We start from the raw sequence: 17313 nt of genomic DNA, 5'->3' as shown, positions 1-17313 counted from the left end.
TCCAAAGATTTCATTGAAATCAACATTAAATAGTAGAAAAAAAAGAATACCAAAAGGACACAATCTCAAACAGCATCAGTATTTTAAGGAATTCAACATTTACAAATATACACCCTCTCCCCCTCCCCTCCCCTCCTCCTGAGTGAGAAACGCTCTCGAGGTGCTATGCTACAGAGTGATGCCGTCATGACCCACCAACATTGACAAGTGGCCCAAAGCCTTGGCGTGTAAAAAGGCCTCCAGGCACCTAATGGCGACGTCGTCCACATCCGGGTCGAACTTGTTCGCCAGCAGGTGCCGTTGGCTCAGGAGCCACGGGATGTCGCCGGCGCCATACACGCACACGGATCTCCTGTACGTGCCGGTGCACGGCTCGTACGGGGCCCCCGTCCTCACGTCTCCGGCCAGGTAGCTCCACTTAACGGCGCGAGCGACGGCCAGCATGTCCGACGTGTCGTACTTGCTGTTGGCGGGCAACGAGCCGGGCACGGCGTGCATCCTCTGGAGGGTGGCCCACAGGTGCTCGTCGGGGCTGAACGTGTCCTTCTCCCAGTCCAGCAGCTTCCGCGCCTCGCCGTCGCTCAGCAGGTGCTCCACGAACTCCCTGGACACCACGAAGTACGCGTTTCCCGAGAACATGGGGCTGCTGATGGGCGGCGGGCTCTTCTTCTCCGCCGTGCGGACGACCGTGCCGGTGGCGGCGTCGTGGTGGTACTGCCAGCGGCCCTTCTTCGAGCCGCTGGTTTGCTCCGTCTCCATGCTGTTCCTCCCGTTCAGCAGCTTCAGCGTTCGCACCATCTCCCTGTTGGTTTTGATGGGGAAGTCTGTGCCGCACGTGTTGAGCAGGTACCTCCACCGGACCGGGGACTTCAGCAGGTCTTCCATGCAGTTCAGGTCCGCCTGCACCCGGGACCAAGACGCGTACACCACCTTCTCCAGCTTGGTGGCGATGAAGACGTTCGGGAAGCAGGAGGCGATGGCCTCCACGGCTGATCTGAACTTTTGGGGGGACTTCTGGTCCACGTGCACGCAGTATGTGTTCTGGGGAGCGTAGATGGCACGCAGAAGTCTCTCGAACATCTCCACCTGGTCGTGGATCACCACGGAGTACGCGATGGGGAAGTCCCTCTCCTCCGCGCTCAGAGTCTCCGTGATGAACCCCCTGCTGTCAACGTAAGTCGGGCAGTGCTTGGTCGCGTTCAGGTAGAACTCCTCGGATAAAACCCTTTTTCTCACCCGGGCTGCCAGGAGATCGTTTAACTCCCGCACACCCGGGTCCCCCTGGACGATGGCCATACAGGCGGGCAGGTCGCCGGAGAACTGCTTGGAAAGTCTGGGACCAGGCTTCGGCTGTCGGCGGGAGTCAGTTTCCCAGAGGAGCAGACACAGCAGAGCTCCCAAGAGGAGGAGAGTCAAGATCTTCGAAAGCCTCGCCGACACCATTTTACGCATCGTCTTCTCACGACCAATTTGTCCAACTGGCACTCGGTGGGAGGTCGGATTTGGACGTCAACCTGAACTGCGAGGGTGTGCCAACGTTGTCAGCCTTGCATCGCTGCCGTCCATCATACAATGATTGGAACCAGCTGTGTCAACAGCGCTCACTTATTTATTGACTTTCTAGTTCCATTTTCTTTCAGTTTAGAAAACTGAAATTTTGGTTTGCAATGTAAAATATAGAACTATAAAATATAACTGAAGGATGATGATACACAAAATTCATTTGGGAAACTGGTGTCCAAATGTGACAACCACTTTGAATAAAGTAACATTATTTTTGTGTCTTCTAGGGTTCTTTTAATCCAAGATTTTACCAGAACAACATCTTCGCCTTTGATCTGCACTGCCTTTATTAACCAGTCTCCCGTGTTCCCCTGTTGCCAGATTATCTGTTTTGCATCGCACCAGTAATCCAGCGCCTGTCTCCTTGTTGTACTCCTTCGTTCCCCGGTTGACAACAGCCCATCTCCGACCCTGTCTCCGCCTTGTCCTCGGACCGACTCCCCGACTCTTCAATAAACCTCTTAAACTGCATCAGTGGTTGTCGTGCATTTGAGTGCACCAACACCTGCCCTAGTTAGGTATTAAGAATTTAGTAACCCGTTTTATGAACGTTGTCACACAAGCACACACATCTGTTAGTGCAGACCACAGCTGAAGTTTGCGGAACTAAAGTTTAGTTCACAAAATTTAAAAATTCAATACTTCATTTCTTCATTTCATACATTTTAACCAAGATCATGGTTGCAAAAATGAACAAGGTCCGTTTTCTTTTCTTCACAATGGTTGCAAGTCATTTTTCAAAATTACTGCCACAGACGATTTTTAAAAATCAGTTTCATCATCAGATTTCTCTCTCATATCCAATTTTGAATTCTTATATTATCAAGTTTATATTGGCATTGAGGGGACAGCCCTGAGAATACAGGCATTTCCCAATTGTCGTCAGCACCTTCAGTTATAAAGACAATATTCATGGGTTAACTTATGTTGACGCAAAGATTAAAATAATATTAACCATAAACCAACCAGACAAGTGAACCACTCCTTGTGTAAATGCTAATGGTTGTTGCTGAACGCAAACAAAGCAGTTAGTAAGTAGAAACATACAAATGTTCACTTTTATACCAACAGCTAGCAGTGCGACTACCTTCAAGGATAAGTGTCAGTAAATATTTGAAGTGATTGCATGAGTAATTTCAAAATGTCAATGTAAATGCACTAGATGTGACTTTGGGGAGGCACAGCGGTGCAGTGATCAGCACTGGCGCCTCGCCGCAAGGAGGTTGTCGGTTGGATTCCCAAACTGAGGGCATTTCTGCGTGGAGTGACACGTTTCTTGTGACCACGTAGGTTCTCTCTGCTCCTCGCACTCGGCTAAAGTTTGCCGCTATGGACTCCCGCAGCCCTTGAGAGAGTACGCTGGGCACAGGATAAGGGGTGAGGGGAGACGGATGGATTGTGCATGTGTGGATAATCTTTCAGGAAAGAAAATGATCAGAAAGGCTTGTTTTAAACTTTCTTTTCACAGCAAGCAATGCAAATTTCACATATATGCACTTTCATTTCACATGTCATTTCACTGCTTTGCAAACATCTCTAAGAAAAAACAGGACAGGTTTTCAATTTGCTTTTTACCCACCAGTCTCTCCACTGAGAGAAGGCATTAAACAAATATAGGCACTTTGTAGAAAGACTCAAAAGCGGCAAAATCCAGAATGCTACCACACTCTCGTCTAAACATCAAAGTGTTTCGATCCTTTATGTCTGACAGGATATAACGTGGCTACAACAAAGTCCTCAGTTTATGCAAACCGTAAGTGGTGGGTTTTTACTCTCACTCCCTCTAAGAATGATTGAGACATGTACCCTCATTGGTGCCCTGGTCTGCATCTCTGTCCGGCTCGTGGATAAAACTGTAGCGTCGATACACCGTTCCGCCTCTGCTAGTGTACACCACGTCCACCTCGTCTCCGCTGTCCGGCTCCGGTACGCCGTGTGGCATGTTGCTGCTGGCGCTGCCACTCAGTCTCTCGTAGTGCTGGCTCCAGCAAAGCCTTTTCCTGCCACGGGCCTTGACTAAGGCGAACACGGCCAGGGCCAGGGCCAGGGCGAGCAGGAGAGCGACGGGCAGGGCCGCTGAAGTGTGTTTCAAAGCTTGCGACGACATATTCACACCACTCTCCTGATCCTCCCCGGGTTTGGAGTCGGGGATTTCGACACACAAATCTAGTAGGAAGACAGAGGAGGTCTTAGTTGGGCCTTACATCCACTCATTTTTTAAAATTGAATTCAATTCAAGGTTTCTCTACCCGAGCGGCTGTCGCAAACACAGCAATCTGTGCTGTTTGTTCCTTCCTGACAGCAGCGGGCACATCTGTTCTCCACCGCATGGAGCGCAAAGTCTTGGTGACAAGTGAGGCACTGGTCCGGTCTCAGGCCTGTACAGTGTCTACAGGAGCTGTCACAGGGCTCACAGGAGTCCTACACACAATAAAGGGGTCACTGACAGTGTGTGCATAAACTGTAAATTCATCAGCTGTTAGCACAGATAGGTCTTATTGACTCTAGGACTTTTATTAAGGCTTTTTACTGCCTTTATCTAGAGCGTTTCCTGGCAAAGGCAGAGTGCTGACAGAAAGCAATTGCGATGATCTAACCACTTTACAACACTACTTCCTTGACACTTTACTGACCTTTACTGAAATGGGAGAACTTACCTCCAGTGCAAAGTACAGCCCTTCCTCACATTGTGGATAGCAGACTTTATCCTTTAGAGTGCTGCCTCTATCGCAGGTCAAACAGTCCTGCGGTGAGGTGCCTGCAAGACAAACAATCGTCAGTCCCTCCTTCAACTCTTGGACCACCGGCGCGCCACGGCTCCCTTGATTCGTACCTGTGCAGGTCTGACAGCTGATGTGGCACTGCGCGCAGATGTCGTCGGCTTCATAGAAGCGTTGTGGGCAGCGTTCCACACAGAGATTGGTGCCCTGCAGCTCCAGGAGCGGAGGTGAACATACCCGGCAAGAAGAAGGGCCAGGTCCTGTGCACAGCTCGCACGATGGGTCGCATTTCTCACAGCGGGAGCCGTCTCTGTAATATCTACAAACACAAAGACAGAGAGACGTGTAACATTCAGACAACAATAATTTGCAAATGACTAAAGTGACACAAGGCAGACAAAGACATTACCACACATGGTCTTGTGTGTGCTTAAGGGGTGTGTAGAGGACTTCATAGTTCATTACTGAGGTTTTTTTTTTAACAATGACAAAGTAAACAGACAGCTGGCAGCTTTGTACCCTGTGGGACAGTGTGTAACGCAGAGCTCAAGCAGACGCAGGTATCCCGGAGAGCACGTGAGACAGTCTTGGCGCGATGCTCCGGTGCAGGAGGAACAGGCGCGGTCACAAGGCAAACAGTATCCCAGCTCTGATCCGTCAGCCACTTGACGTGCGGCGTATGTGCCGGCCGGGCACTCGCTCACACAGGTCATGTCTGAAGAGAAACACAGCCACAATCATTTGTTATACTTGGAATTCCTACACAGTGATGAAGTAATTTGTCAATGTGTAATTTTGCTCACTATAGGTGGAAAAACAGAGTGAGATCACATTGGGAGAATGTTGTGTACGGCTCAAGCAAAAAAAGCAAAACAAAAATAAAAACAGTTTAAATCCAATAAGAGATCACAAGAATCAAAGCCTCCATAAAATCTAACTTTTGACATCTTAATTTATTTAGATTTTATATTAGTAATTTCTATTTATACAATTTAAATTGTTTGCCAAGGTTAAGAAAAAAATTCAGACAAAAAGGCCTTGTATCAGAAGTTCAACATAACGTAGTTTCCATTTGTTCGTCAGTATCCAAAGTAGCTTAAAAAAAAAAAAGCTCTATGATCATATCAAGCTAAACGTTCAATTGAAAAGAATATTTTTCAAATGCTTTTAAACAATAGATTTTAAAGCCAATCGTAAATCTTATCTTAAAGCCACCACCGTCTGCCGAGACTGCTGAATGCAGAAACGACGCAGTAAATGCAGAAGAGCAGAGAGAGAGAGAGAGACGGAGAGAGAGAGAGAGAGCGTGCTCACTGTGGAGGAAGGTGGGGGTGGCGCAGGCCTCGCACTCATCGCTGCCTGGGCCCTCGCAGGAGTAGCAGTGCCTGTGGCAGCCCATGCAGGTGAAGCGGTCGTCGTGGAGGTAGGTCCTGGGCGGGCAGCCCGTGTCGCCCGTCACGCCGCACAGCAGCGTGTTGGGGTCCAGCACGAGGCCCCTCTCGCACTGGGTGCACTGGTTCGCCTCTGGGCCGGAGCAGCGGACGCACGTCTGGTGGCACTCTGCACAGGCAGGAGGGAGGGCACGAGCACAGCGTTCGTCATGGAGGCTTTGACTGCGACGCCTAGATGCTGTCAGTTTGTTACAATTTCAACCAGAGTTCAGTGGAACCATGCTGCCGTGTTCGCTGGTGGAGAAAAATTTGTGCATTTGAAATATGCTGGATTAAGAATCAATCAATCTATCAATCAACCACAACCCACATCTTCCCCTTCTGCACGTGTTCTGTTGCGTCCAGGTCGAAACTGGATCGCTCCCTCTGACAACCATCCAAATTTAGATGTTATTTTTTTTCTTGCCAACAGTCAACACAAATACTGTTTAACGTAAACTCACAACATCATACAGGCTGTAACTCATAATGCAAACTGTTTCAATTCAACATATGTTTTTTCACCTGATGGAATATGCTCTAGATTTATAAATCAGCAGCTTTTGAATTTGTGTGCTTGGTTTTTGCCATCATGGCATCAGTGTCACATTTTAAATGAGAAGCTATTTAAAATGCTCATTATTTGAAGTAAATTGTGCATTTGTCATTTAAATGTTTCATATTAGGCCAAATTAATGCAATGTCTTTGTCTGGTTTATCATTGAGAATATCCATGAGAATAAAAAAAAAAGAAAAGGTGTCATCACAGCGGGCGCACACGGCTCTCCAAGGTTACTGACAACACACCCAGGCAGGGTTTCATTCCAGCCTCCACAAACTTCCTTTAGTCTCCTTTAATCAAGGCGTGAGGTTTGGCAGGACAGTGAAAAAGGGCCTGAGATATGTGGTTACTACTAACAGATGTTCACTTCCAGACTTGTGTGTGCATTCACAGACTTTTCACACGTATGCAGATTTGCTTTGACTTGCAAATTGGAATACAGAAAAAAGGCACATTTGGTTACACACACAGATTGTGATACGATACCACGCCCGTACTTCAATATCATTTGCACCTTTTTTTCTGCCCAGCTGCTCTCCAGATTAACAATTTACCTTGGCATTCCAGAGCTTCGGTTGCGTAGTAAGTCCCAGTGGGGCATTCTTTAGAGCAGCTGCCTTTATAGAGTTCGGGGCTAAATGTTGAGCAGGTCTCACAGTCGTCCGCTAGGGGCCCTGAACAGCTGCCGCAGGTGGGGTGGCACTGGCCGCAGCGGCCCTCCTCCATGTCCTCATAGTAGCCTGCAGTACAGCTGGCCTTGCACGCCCCATTATGCATCAGGTACAGGAAAGTGCACTCTAAAAGAGAGCGGCCGTCGAGCTTAAACAAATATCGAGAGTTATTTCAGCGTTCGAGACCCTCGGCAGCCGCAGAACTCACTGAAACACGTCCTCTCGTCCGAGCACACTTCGCAGTGCGGGGAGCAGCGTCTGCAGGTGCCGTCGTCGGCGGGGAAAGTCCGCAGGGAGCAGTTGAGCCTGCACATCCCGCTCTCCAGGTAGTGGCCGTCGGCACAGGAGAGGCACTGGGACTTGTCGCCGTCGCACGTCAGGCAGGAGGTGTCGCAGGCGTCGCACGAGCCCTCAGCCGTCTCGTAGAAACCGCTGAGAGTGAAACACGTTTGTTCAAACCGCAATCCGATAAAATTCAGTCAAGGTGCGTCTGCGGAGGTGAGCGGTCAAAAAATTCATAATTTAGATATGACGATATCTTACTCTGGGCAATTGGACCAGCAGCGCCCCTGGTGAAGGTACAGTTCATTGCCGCTATTGGAGCAGCTGATGCAGTTATTGCTGTTCCCCCTGCAGGATTCACAGTTGGGCGAACATTCCTCACACAGGTAGGTAGCAGGGTTTCCATAGGAACCAGCCGGACACTGCACCACACAGGAACCGTCCTGGTCCAGGAAATATCCTGCGACGGAGGAAAGTCTTAACGTCGGACACCGAGAGACGGGACGCTTTGAATTTGTCAACAGAAATTTGCAACAGAAAGAATATGTGAAACCTTTGAAGCAAGAGGAACAATCCAGCGCTTGTGGACCAAAGCAGGTCTTGCAGGACGCGTCGCATGAGTGGCATTCAGCGTATTTACCTGAAATTAAAATGGAAAGTAACAGGAATTGAACACGTCTAGAGAGGCATCGTGGCCTCAAAAGGTTTTTGTCTCTCATTTGTACTAATCAATTATGATAAAAGTGTGATGGTCTGGGTTTTTTCTGTGTTCGATGGTGGTTTGCTCTTCTTATTTCCTCCTGCCTTTTGTCTCTGCAGGCCAGGCTGCAGCTGAGGCACACCTGTCGCCAATCCACACTAATCAAGCGCTCCAAAAAAAAAAAAACACCGGCTCAGGCCCCACGTTCGCTTCATTATGTTTGAACACATTCTTGACTTCTTATTGCACTATAAACACAGGTGACATACACGCACAGATTACTCATCTAAATAAATTGCCTCCCCAGTGTGGACACAGGATCCACCTGTGGCAATATACACCAACGACCCAAACGTCCCATATCATGGATGTCGATCCAGTTCACACAAATAGTTTGTCGGAAGATACGTTCATTAGAACAGATCAAGTTGGCAATTTATTTTGTAAAACAAATTCCAATTTGACAGCCAAGCCATTGAGTCAACAGGTGAGTTTCAAGCTCTACCTGCTTTCTCCTCTAGAGGGAGTCTGGTATAATAAAGACAATGAATCCATACATGCTTTACGGCTTTCAAGAACACAGCACTCTAAAGCTCAGCACAGTCAACTATTTTATTTGGTTTTGTGTAGTTTTCCATTGTGTCCTTTACGATGTTCGAGGCAATTTAATAAAAATCCATGATGTGCTGTAGACTGAGCCATGGCTTCCATATGGCCCTTGTTTCATCTGCCGGACTTGGCTGTCCTTAACAAGCAGACTGTGACCTTCAGGAAGCCCATACATTTCTGTCACATGGCCTAATCCATACGTTATATGGTAACTGCTGCACATACACCTTCCGAGGAGCTACTCTGTCCAGACAGCTGAGAAAGCCGGGTTGCATCAGTTCATTTTTCAGTCTCCTCCAGGCAGTCCACAGCTGGTCCACAACAAACAACTGTGACAGCCTAGCGGCGATGCTAATGTGATTCACATGTACATTTCAGTGCCGCTGCATGGAAAATTGTTCTGTGAAATTGGACAAACTGTGTGTTTATATATACAGTATTTGCATTTATATAGTGTTAGTTTTAGATCATTCGCTCATTCTTTAATTTACAACGCTTACCGTTGTAGTACTGCCCGAGCGGGCAGTTCACCATGGGACACTGCCCATGCAGTGGAGGGTTCCCACCACGACAGAGGTCACAGTCGGCAGACCGAGGCCCTCGACATGTCTGGCAGGAGCTGTGGCAAGGCTGACAGCGCCACCCGCTGGAGTCACTGAAGGTCTGCGGTGGACACTGTTTAATACAGGCTTTTCCTAACAGTGCAGAGAGACAGAGGACGAGTTGACAACACGCCACTTTATTTTCAAGATTAACTCCAACTCCAGCAGAACGACAACAATTAAATAGTATCTGTTTTGCTTGACCCTCTCTTTTTTCAATGTACACTGTTGCCCGTCAGGGTGGAACATTTGGCTTTTGGACACACAGTGTTTTTCACTTTCTCAAAATGTGTCAGTAATCACTTTTGACCAAGTGCAATGATTAAATTATGTGCCCCGATTACCCCAGTGAAATTAATTCATGCATATCACTAAAAAAAACAGGACTTCACATATGGAAGCTTAACTTAAAAACATGAGCAAATTTGATCAGCAACACAGGACTGTCTCTGTCTTACCTTAAGATTGAAAAACACAACAATACTTTGACGCCTTTTGTTTTTTTCATAAAGTGATTGCATTGTTGTTAAAAGTCTAGATTTTAAATCATTCTCCACTGACTCATCCTACACATTTTCTTTTCTTTCGCACCCAATCCAAATCCAGACACTTTGACGCCTGGCTGCAGTATCGTCGAGTCATTGAATCACACGCCAGCTGCTTATTTGCAAATGTCAAAATAAAATCACTGCTATATTCTGCTCCTACTTCTCCTTCCTGCTATTGTAGGAATATTTTTATGCTAAGGTCCTCATAGTGAACAGTCCTCCACCTGGTTTTGCACGAAAACAATTTTGCATATCTCGTGTTACAGATTTGCTGACATGGACATGATTTGCAAACCAAATGAGGGCTCAGAGTGCCCTCATTATTTTCTGAAAATAAGAATGATTGGTTCCCTTCGACACGGTCGCTCAGGGGTGCATTAAACGCAAACAGCGCAATCGGCAGTGGCATAAGGATGAAAGAATCATCTGATCTTTGTACAAGCTGGTACTACGCCACATACGCATACAAATCGCAATAACGGCTGCTGGTACCATTGAGGAAGTATCCCGGCTGGCAGGCGAGGCAGCGTGTGTCACTCCGGCAGTCCGTGCACGGCGTCGGACAGGCCAGACACAAACCCCGGCCCGAGTCCTCGTAGGTGCTCTGAGGACAATGCCTGCGACACTGGCGTCTGAAACTGGGAAAACAAAAACCAACAAAAAACTACTTTCGACCCAAGTTCAAGCATATTCAAGTTCAATATTGATTTCTCTTTTGGGACCGGGCCCAGTCTGTGCGCATGTGACATCAATCAAAGACAGATGACAAAGGGCTGAGTCACGCTCACCACTTAACAGAAGGGCTTTGCTTTTGTTCACAGAGCAAACATACAGAATAAAGCCTCAAAAGGTCTCACGGTGAAATTCACTTTTATTTCAGTCGGACGACCTTGACTGAAATAGTTGGAATGAAGCGGAAATGAATGAATATGTGAAATCATGCTGTGGAAATAAGTTTTTGGACACCCCTCGCATTTGTGTAAACTCTATTAAGAATGTCTGAAGAACTCTGAAGTCCAACTTTCTTTGACTGCAGCCACTCACAAACCCACTTGCACTCTACTGCAGTGCCCTATTCATTCTGCTTTACAGAAAATATGTGTTTGTTCTATCTTCTGAAACTACCTCATGCAGTCACGTGGAAGGTTAAACAAAGCAACCGTAAAACCAGGGATTTTATTTGCACATTTAAATCTGACGACTGATTTTATTGTTTGCCTTGTTTTTCAGTTTTGTTTTGGGGTTTTTAGATCTCTAAAGGTTTTACAAAAATGGGGCTTTGCATAACACATACAGAAAATAGATAATACGGGGAACAGATTCCGGAAAGCCTCTCTAAAATCCAACAACAAGGTTTTTGCGTGCCAGTCCTTCCAAAACCACAAGGACTGTAACCGGAGGAAGACGACAGAGTGCACTCTGTGAGCACGGCACACCTGCGCCTGTATTGTTGACTTCAATGGCGGCTCAGCCAAAGAATTCACTCTGTCAACATCAGCGGCACTTGAGTCACGGCCGAGCCAGTGGAGAAGAGAGACGCACGCTGCTTCTCTCCGAGTCCGACTTTGCTCCATTTCACTTCTAAATGCAGAAAGTTAATTGGTGTTTTATTTGTAGCCCTGAGGCACGGGGAGACTTCAGTCATTAACCTGTCCTGTCAGTCCCTCGAGGCTTCAGTAAGCTATTCAACAGAAGACGGCTGTCCTACAAAAAGCAGTTTAATGGGGGTCGGGATACTGAGGTGCAAAACTTTAAAAATGCAAAACACTAATTAATGACTGGCTGACTGGCTTGAATCAAACAAGAGACGACAGCAAGGAGCCGTTGTGTGTGTGTGTGTTTTGTTTTTTGGTTTTTTTTAAGCAACACAACATTTGTTGTCTCCTCTGGAAGTCTACAATCCCGGCCAAGCGAGCCGCACTTGCAAGCACGTTGCCGTGGATTTAGGCGGCGGCGGCGGCGGCTGTTTGAGAAGAGGAACAGCTGGCGGCGACACCCAGCGTCCATCAGCTCTCTCGCAATAGTGGCTTTTGCCATTGTGGGCTTGTCTCTGGTGTGGAAACACTAAAGTGCTTAGGAGACCACAGGGTGTCCCAGAACCCCCTCAGAGCAAATATTAGAAAATCCATTCCAGCACAGCGTATCAACACTGCCGAAGCAACTGTTGCTCACTGAAATGGGCGGCAGGAAAAAAAAATGCGCCGCAAGTGATCCTGAAAAGTTGAGAATGTCGAGGCGTAGTGAGAGCCGGGAACAGCATGTTTTAGTTCATAAGAGAGGAGCGTAAATGTCAGTAAATACCAAGCATCCGCCTCGCTGGGGCTGTTCTCAATCCTCTCGCCGTCTATTGTTAACTTTTATTAATACAGCCCAAACCAGAGCTGTGCGATGCACAGAGAGGTATTGGGGTTTGGTCAATGACAGTCTCATCCTGATTCATGTCCACCACATGCCATATTGGATTCATTTCTTATTGTTGTTAGTGTTTGCCTCACATGGAGGCTCTGATACAGCCAAACAGACACAGTGATTTCTGACATTTTTACTGCAAAAGCAGCAGCTGCGCCAATACACAGAAGAAGATGGACTATAATTGCATATATCTAATTGCACCTACATAAGAGCAGGGAAGTGCAGTGAGGCATTGCATTTTCTGATGTCTTCTATGCTGTCTCTCACACAAGCAGGCTGTGAAGTCAACATGATGCACTCTATATAATACCGCCAGTTGCTGGCTCTGCTGGCTATGCTGTCTTCCACTTTTCAGTCTTCAGTTTTCCTTTCTTGTTGCCTTTCTTCCCTACGTGCAAATACTCTGTGGTTACTCTTTGGTTAAATCTATGAAATAGTCCCCCCTTAAACTAAAAAAACAAATAAACAAAAAAAACAAAAAACAGGCTCAGGTAACAGCGCAGGACTTGGAAGAGAAAGTAATCTGTCTCATCTGATACCTACTGGACTAAACTCTGGGGGAAAGCAACACAATTGCAGGTCTGTTCCAGTGCAACCCGTGTCACAGACTGAGACCCACTGATGTAAATTGATCAGGTTAGTCATGAATATTTACTCCCAACATACATTCTTACTTATCTTTATAATGACTATAGAGCGAATACTATTTTTTTTGCATTGCCAAATGATTATAAAGAAAAAAACGTTTTTCAAAATCTTAAATATCTTATCAAAACTAATAAATATGTAGTTTTACAAAAACGAATAATAAACATACCCTTACTATTCAATATTAGTTATTTAAAATATGTGAGAATTTATATGAGTCCCTGGTTCAGGATGTGTGTAACCAGACGAGACAATAGGAAAGATAAAAGGCAGAAAAACTCACAGAAAGTAACCTTCAACGCAGCTGTTGCAGATCTCAGGGTCCTCTGCGTGCAAGTGACAAAGGGTGATTAATTAAAATTCAGTTCGAGGAGCAAACATGAGCCTCAGTGGCTCATTATTATTATTTTTTTTTATGTGCCACAGTGGAATATTATTACTGCAGCAGACTCGTCCCCTGCGCACTTACCTGTGGAGCATGTTTTGCAGCCCACCTCGCAATTAATGCACTCTCCCGTATCAGGATCCTGCACCTGTCCTGGAAGCAGGCAACCAGCAGAAGAAGGGGGAAAAAAAGTCAGTCAAGTCAATTCCGTCGGCTGTACGCACAAACTCACAGAGAGCTTTGTTTGGTTGCTCTCGTTTACCCATGTCACAAGACGCCGTCTGGCAAACCCCGTTCTGCAGCTTGTAGCGCTCACGACATTTGGCGCATATGTTGCCATCAGTGCAGAGTTCACAATTAGCGATGCAGGGCAGGCAGGCATAGTGACCCCTGTCAGGGTACAGTCCCCGGGGGCAGTGTGTCCGACAGCGACCTTGATGGAGGAAACGCTCCTGTCCGTTTTCATCTAAGGAGGGTGAGGAGGAAGAGGAGGAAGAGGTGGAGGAGGAAAAGGAAGAGGAGGTGGAGAAGGACACAACAACATGAACTGAACTCTGAGTTCCCTCTTTTAATGACAGTGCCATTAGCCATATGGAACCCCATATCCAGGTAATGCCTCTAGCACAAAAATGTGAGCCGGAAGCAAAAGAAAAATAAAAAAAAAATCCTAAGCTTCTTTTACGGAAAAAATAAATAAAATGCAGGGGACCCAAATGGGTCTGACGATTACATGAGATGAGGTGGGGGGGGAAGATGAAAGGACATGTTGCTCACCGTGTGGAAAGTCCATCACCTTCGGTGGCTAAATGACAGCAGCCATGCGCTGTGCACAAGCCACACAAGGCTGATTTGGGAGGGAGGGAAATCATTTTTTTCCTCATATCATTCAGAGAGTAAATCCCGAGATGATTATCGGAGGGGGAATTTATTCCGTTGGTTGCAGATGTTTTGCATGCTGGATTGAAAAGCGGCGGCGGTGCATTCGGATGTTGATCCGTAAATGGGATTGCTTCATGTGAGCTGGTTGGCTCCAGGCCTGCACACGGACGGATCACCTACTGGCTCCACCACGCTCCAAGTTTGTCTGCAAGAGCCGTGTGTCAGATTGTAGCGCTTCCGATTCATACACGCCAGCACCTGCCAAAGGGCCTGGCTGTGGCCCCCTGAGGCATCATGGGAAGGAGCTGAGTCGTGGTGTTGTCTCATCCGCTCAGAGGAGACTTGTGAGACACGGGCCGGGCGAAGGGGCAACAAGCTGTTCCTCCCCATGCCTTCCGGTTTGCTCGGCGTCAACGCCGCAACAAAGCACTCGAGCCAACGGGGAAGGGACCTTTGGCTTTCAATGCTTTGACAAACACCGCAAGGACACACACCGGGCTCCTATTCTGACTATTGTGGGAGAAAATCGAGGGCACCTGTGCTTGTTTGTGCGTGAGTGTCCGCGAAAAAAAGAGCCACGGGGGGAGATGCAGAGAGGGAGCGACTTGCAGGTTTGGCTGGTTCAGCCCACTGAGGTGCGACAGTAATACCTTCAGCCCCTGCGGGGATATTTTTTTCCCAACCTCTGATTAACAAAGGACCCATTCTGCCTTGATCAGATTACACCAGCGAGAAAAGGGATCACACCTCCACTTCTTACCTATATGACAAGCTAGCGTGCCTGCTTTGATATAGAAAAGCAAAAACACACATTTTGTGCAGCCGATCTGCATTGTTAATTGGTAAACGGTCAACCAGAGCGGAATACTCCAGCTCCTATGAGTCCAGAAACCTTGACTAACTTTTTTTTAAGCAGAAGTGCTTTGAAAGGAAAAAAAAAAAAAAAAAAAAAAAAAAAACAGATCCCTTACAAACGGATTAGTGAGTAGCATGGCATCCTTGAATGAGGCATTTGGAGGAGCTATAAAGGAGGTCTTATTCTAGGGTAGGTTCAGAGGCTACGCAAGTCCAAAAACAGAACACACAAATGTAGAGACGCGGAAAAATGTGTCATATGATGGCAACAACTTCCAAGCAGCTTCTCCTTCACCCTGTCCTTTGTCACCTTATGTAAAACACCAACTGCTAAACATGCAGAAAACAGAAACAATCAGACAAATAAACAATAAGTTGGAACGCAAATCACGTCCAAAAGCAAATTTGCGTTTTCGCCGTGATTGCTTTTAAAGCATTGCGAGGCTGATCCGATCATTTTTATAATCGTCATCATCATCATCATCACCATTATTATTATTATTTTCTTTCTCACCAACTCCACAGGTAGCGCATTCGAAGAGCTCGTGTCCGCTGCACTCGGAACAGGTGGGATGGCAGAGGACACACTGGCTCTTCAGCACAAACTGTCCGCTCGGACACGGCGACGAGGGCGGCTTGCATCCGATGAATCCGACGCCGTGGGCGAAGAGCAGGAACGCGGCGAAACATCTCATGGCCGTCTCCGGGGAATCGCAAGCAGAAATGCTGAGAGTAGTGGGGTTGTTTAGGGAGGGAGGAGGCGGCAGAGGAGGAGGAGGAGGAGGAGGAGGCGGAAGCGGAGGAGGAGGGGGGGACGACGACCGGGGCAAGGTGCCTGAAGACGCAGTGCCTGTGGCGGCAGGAGGCGCGGATGGAGACTGGCGGTCAGTCGGTCCGATCGATGTGAGGCACAGAGGCGAACACCCAGCCCACAACTTGCCGAACCAGTTTGTTCAAGTGAGACAGTGGACAATGAGCTGGGACTGCGGTGTGCGTTTAGTAAATGATCCAGCGAGGGGAGGTGGTGGAGGTGGGAGAGAAGAGAGGGCGAGCTTTGTTAAAGAATCCACACACTGGTCGACTGGCGATGAGTATCTCAACATCGGGATTGATCTCCAGTAACAAGGCCTGTTTGAAAATGTTCAGTGCCGTTTAATTGTAGAACTCGAACAGTGTCGTCGTCTTCCCCCCTCACTGGTTTCCACTTCATGTGATCCAGTGAGTGGTTGTGGCAAATTAAGGCACAACCACTACAGCTTGCACCACCAATCAAAAAAAAAAAAAAAAAAACTGCACCAACATTCCAGCACACACTTGAGCTTTTTCTTCAGGCACTTTGCTGGAACACTCGCTGGACCTTCAACATTGTGAAAATGCCACATTTATTTGTTTGTTTGTTTGTTTGTTTGTTTGAATATTAAACATTTACTTTAATTAGCAGGGGTATGTTTCCCAAAAATGCCATGTTTGGCACAACAATAAGGTAATAATAATAATAATAATAATAATAATAATAATAATAATAATAACAACAACATTTTTTTTATTAGTTTATTCATCTTTTGGTATCTGCTCTATGTTCTGAATTGTTGGGAGATTGGCTCATTAGCACCTGACTGTCATCGCCTGCTGATTGTGGGAAGCCTGAAGATACTGTGGGGATATTAATGGGCCTTGTCACTCGTAAAGGTCTTCTTAATGCAGCAACTCATGAAGATAAGGTTGATTGATGTTGAATTTGATATCTCAAAATAATACTCAAAAGCATTTTGACTCACAGTGCGCAGCAAAATTATGTCTGACCTTCTGAAATGGCTTTGACTGTCCGATTTAACTCAAATTATATCTTAAAAGGTTCTTAAGGTCTTCAAACTCATAAACTTTTTGCGGCTCGGACTTATGAACCTTCTGCAGGATCAGAACTGGACATCCCCTTCCTGTTTTTGTCAAGTCTTTGGCTTTCCGCTAATGCCAACTAACATCAAAACAAGCCTCAAAATGGTTTGGAGTTAAACGTTCAGCACACCTGTAAAGTGTTCTTATTTAATCTATCAGGGCAAACAAAGCAGGTCATTTGTCAATTTAAGTTTTGTGGTTTGCTGTCTTGGGTGTCGGATTGCCGAGAGATCCGGTAACTGCTGTGAGACATGAATTGTTATGACCTAATTGTTGAGCCATTCTCAACTTCAGAACCCATGTTGATTGTCATTCCAGATTGTGGCAAAAACTGCTACAGCAGGGCTCATTTAAAACAGGAAATGGTGTGAGCTAGATTTGCACTAAACCTAGCTTAACCTTTGTTTGTCAAAGCTTTAACCTTCAGCCTCAGGTCAAGTGATGTGAGTCTTGAAGGCTTGGAGCTTACAACTCTGAATAAACATGACGACATGAGCAACCCTAACATGATGTCTTTTTCCCTTGAGCTGTCTGAGCTGAGCTTTCTTAAG

At 46.7% G+C, this 17313-nt stretch overlaps 2 protein-coding genes across 2 annotated transcripts; both read right to left on the bottom strand.

The window, feature by feature from the left end:
• Positions 1-41: 41 nt before the first annotated feature.
• Positions 42-1562, bottom strand: gcnt3 (glucosaminyl (N-acetyl) transferase 3, mucin type). The gene has a single exon (XM_076037915.1). The coding sequence runs from the start codon at positions 1450-1452 to the stop codon at positions 169-171; it is 1284 nt and encodes a 427-aa protein (XP_075894030.1). The 5' UTR covers positions 1453-1562; the 3' UTR covers positions 42-168.
• A 1445-nt stretch (positions 1563-3007) lies between these two features.
• Positions 3008-15857, bottom strand: LOC142896464 (uncharacterized). Its single transcript, XM_076038142.1, has 16 exons — positions 15381-15857; positions 13395-13598; positions 13217-13285; positions 13031-13073; positions 10180-10325; positions 9038-9232; positions 7782-7868; positions 7490-7688; positions 7155-7378; positions 6830-7072; positions 5598-5843; positions 4803-4998; positions 4397-4602; positions 4221-4321; positions 3813-3984; positions 3008-3729 (listed from the first exon to the last, which is right to left on the bottom strand). The coding sequence occupies exons 1-16, from the start codon at positions 15559-15561 to the stop codon at positions 3347-3349; spliced, it is 2895 nt and encodes a 964-aa protein (XP_075894257.1). The 5' UTR covers positions 15562-15857; the 3' UTR covers positions 3008-3346.
• Positions 15858-17313: the final 1456 nt, after the last annotated feature.

Source organism: Nelusetta ayraudi, unplaced genomic scaffold, assembly GCF_046127955.1.
Source record: "Nelusetta ayraudi isolate G7.1 ecotype Tasmania unplaced genomic scaffold, CSIRO-AGI_Nayr_v1 ptg000053l, whole genome shotgun sequence".
In the NCBI taxonomy this organism is placed as follows: Eukaryota; Metazoa; Chordata; class Actinopteri; order Tetraodontiformes; family Monacanthidae; genus Nelusetta; species Nelusetta ayraudi.
This window is presented reverse-complemented; position numbering and strand designations above follow the sequence as displayed.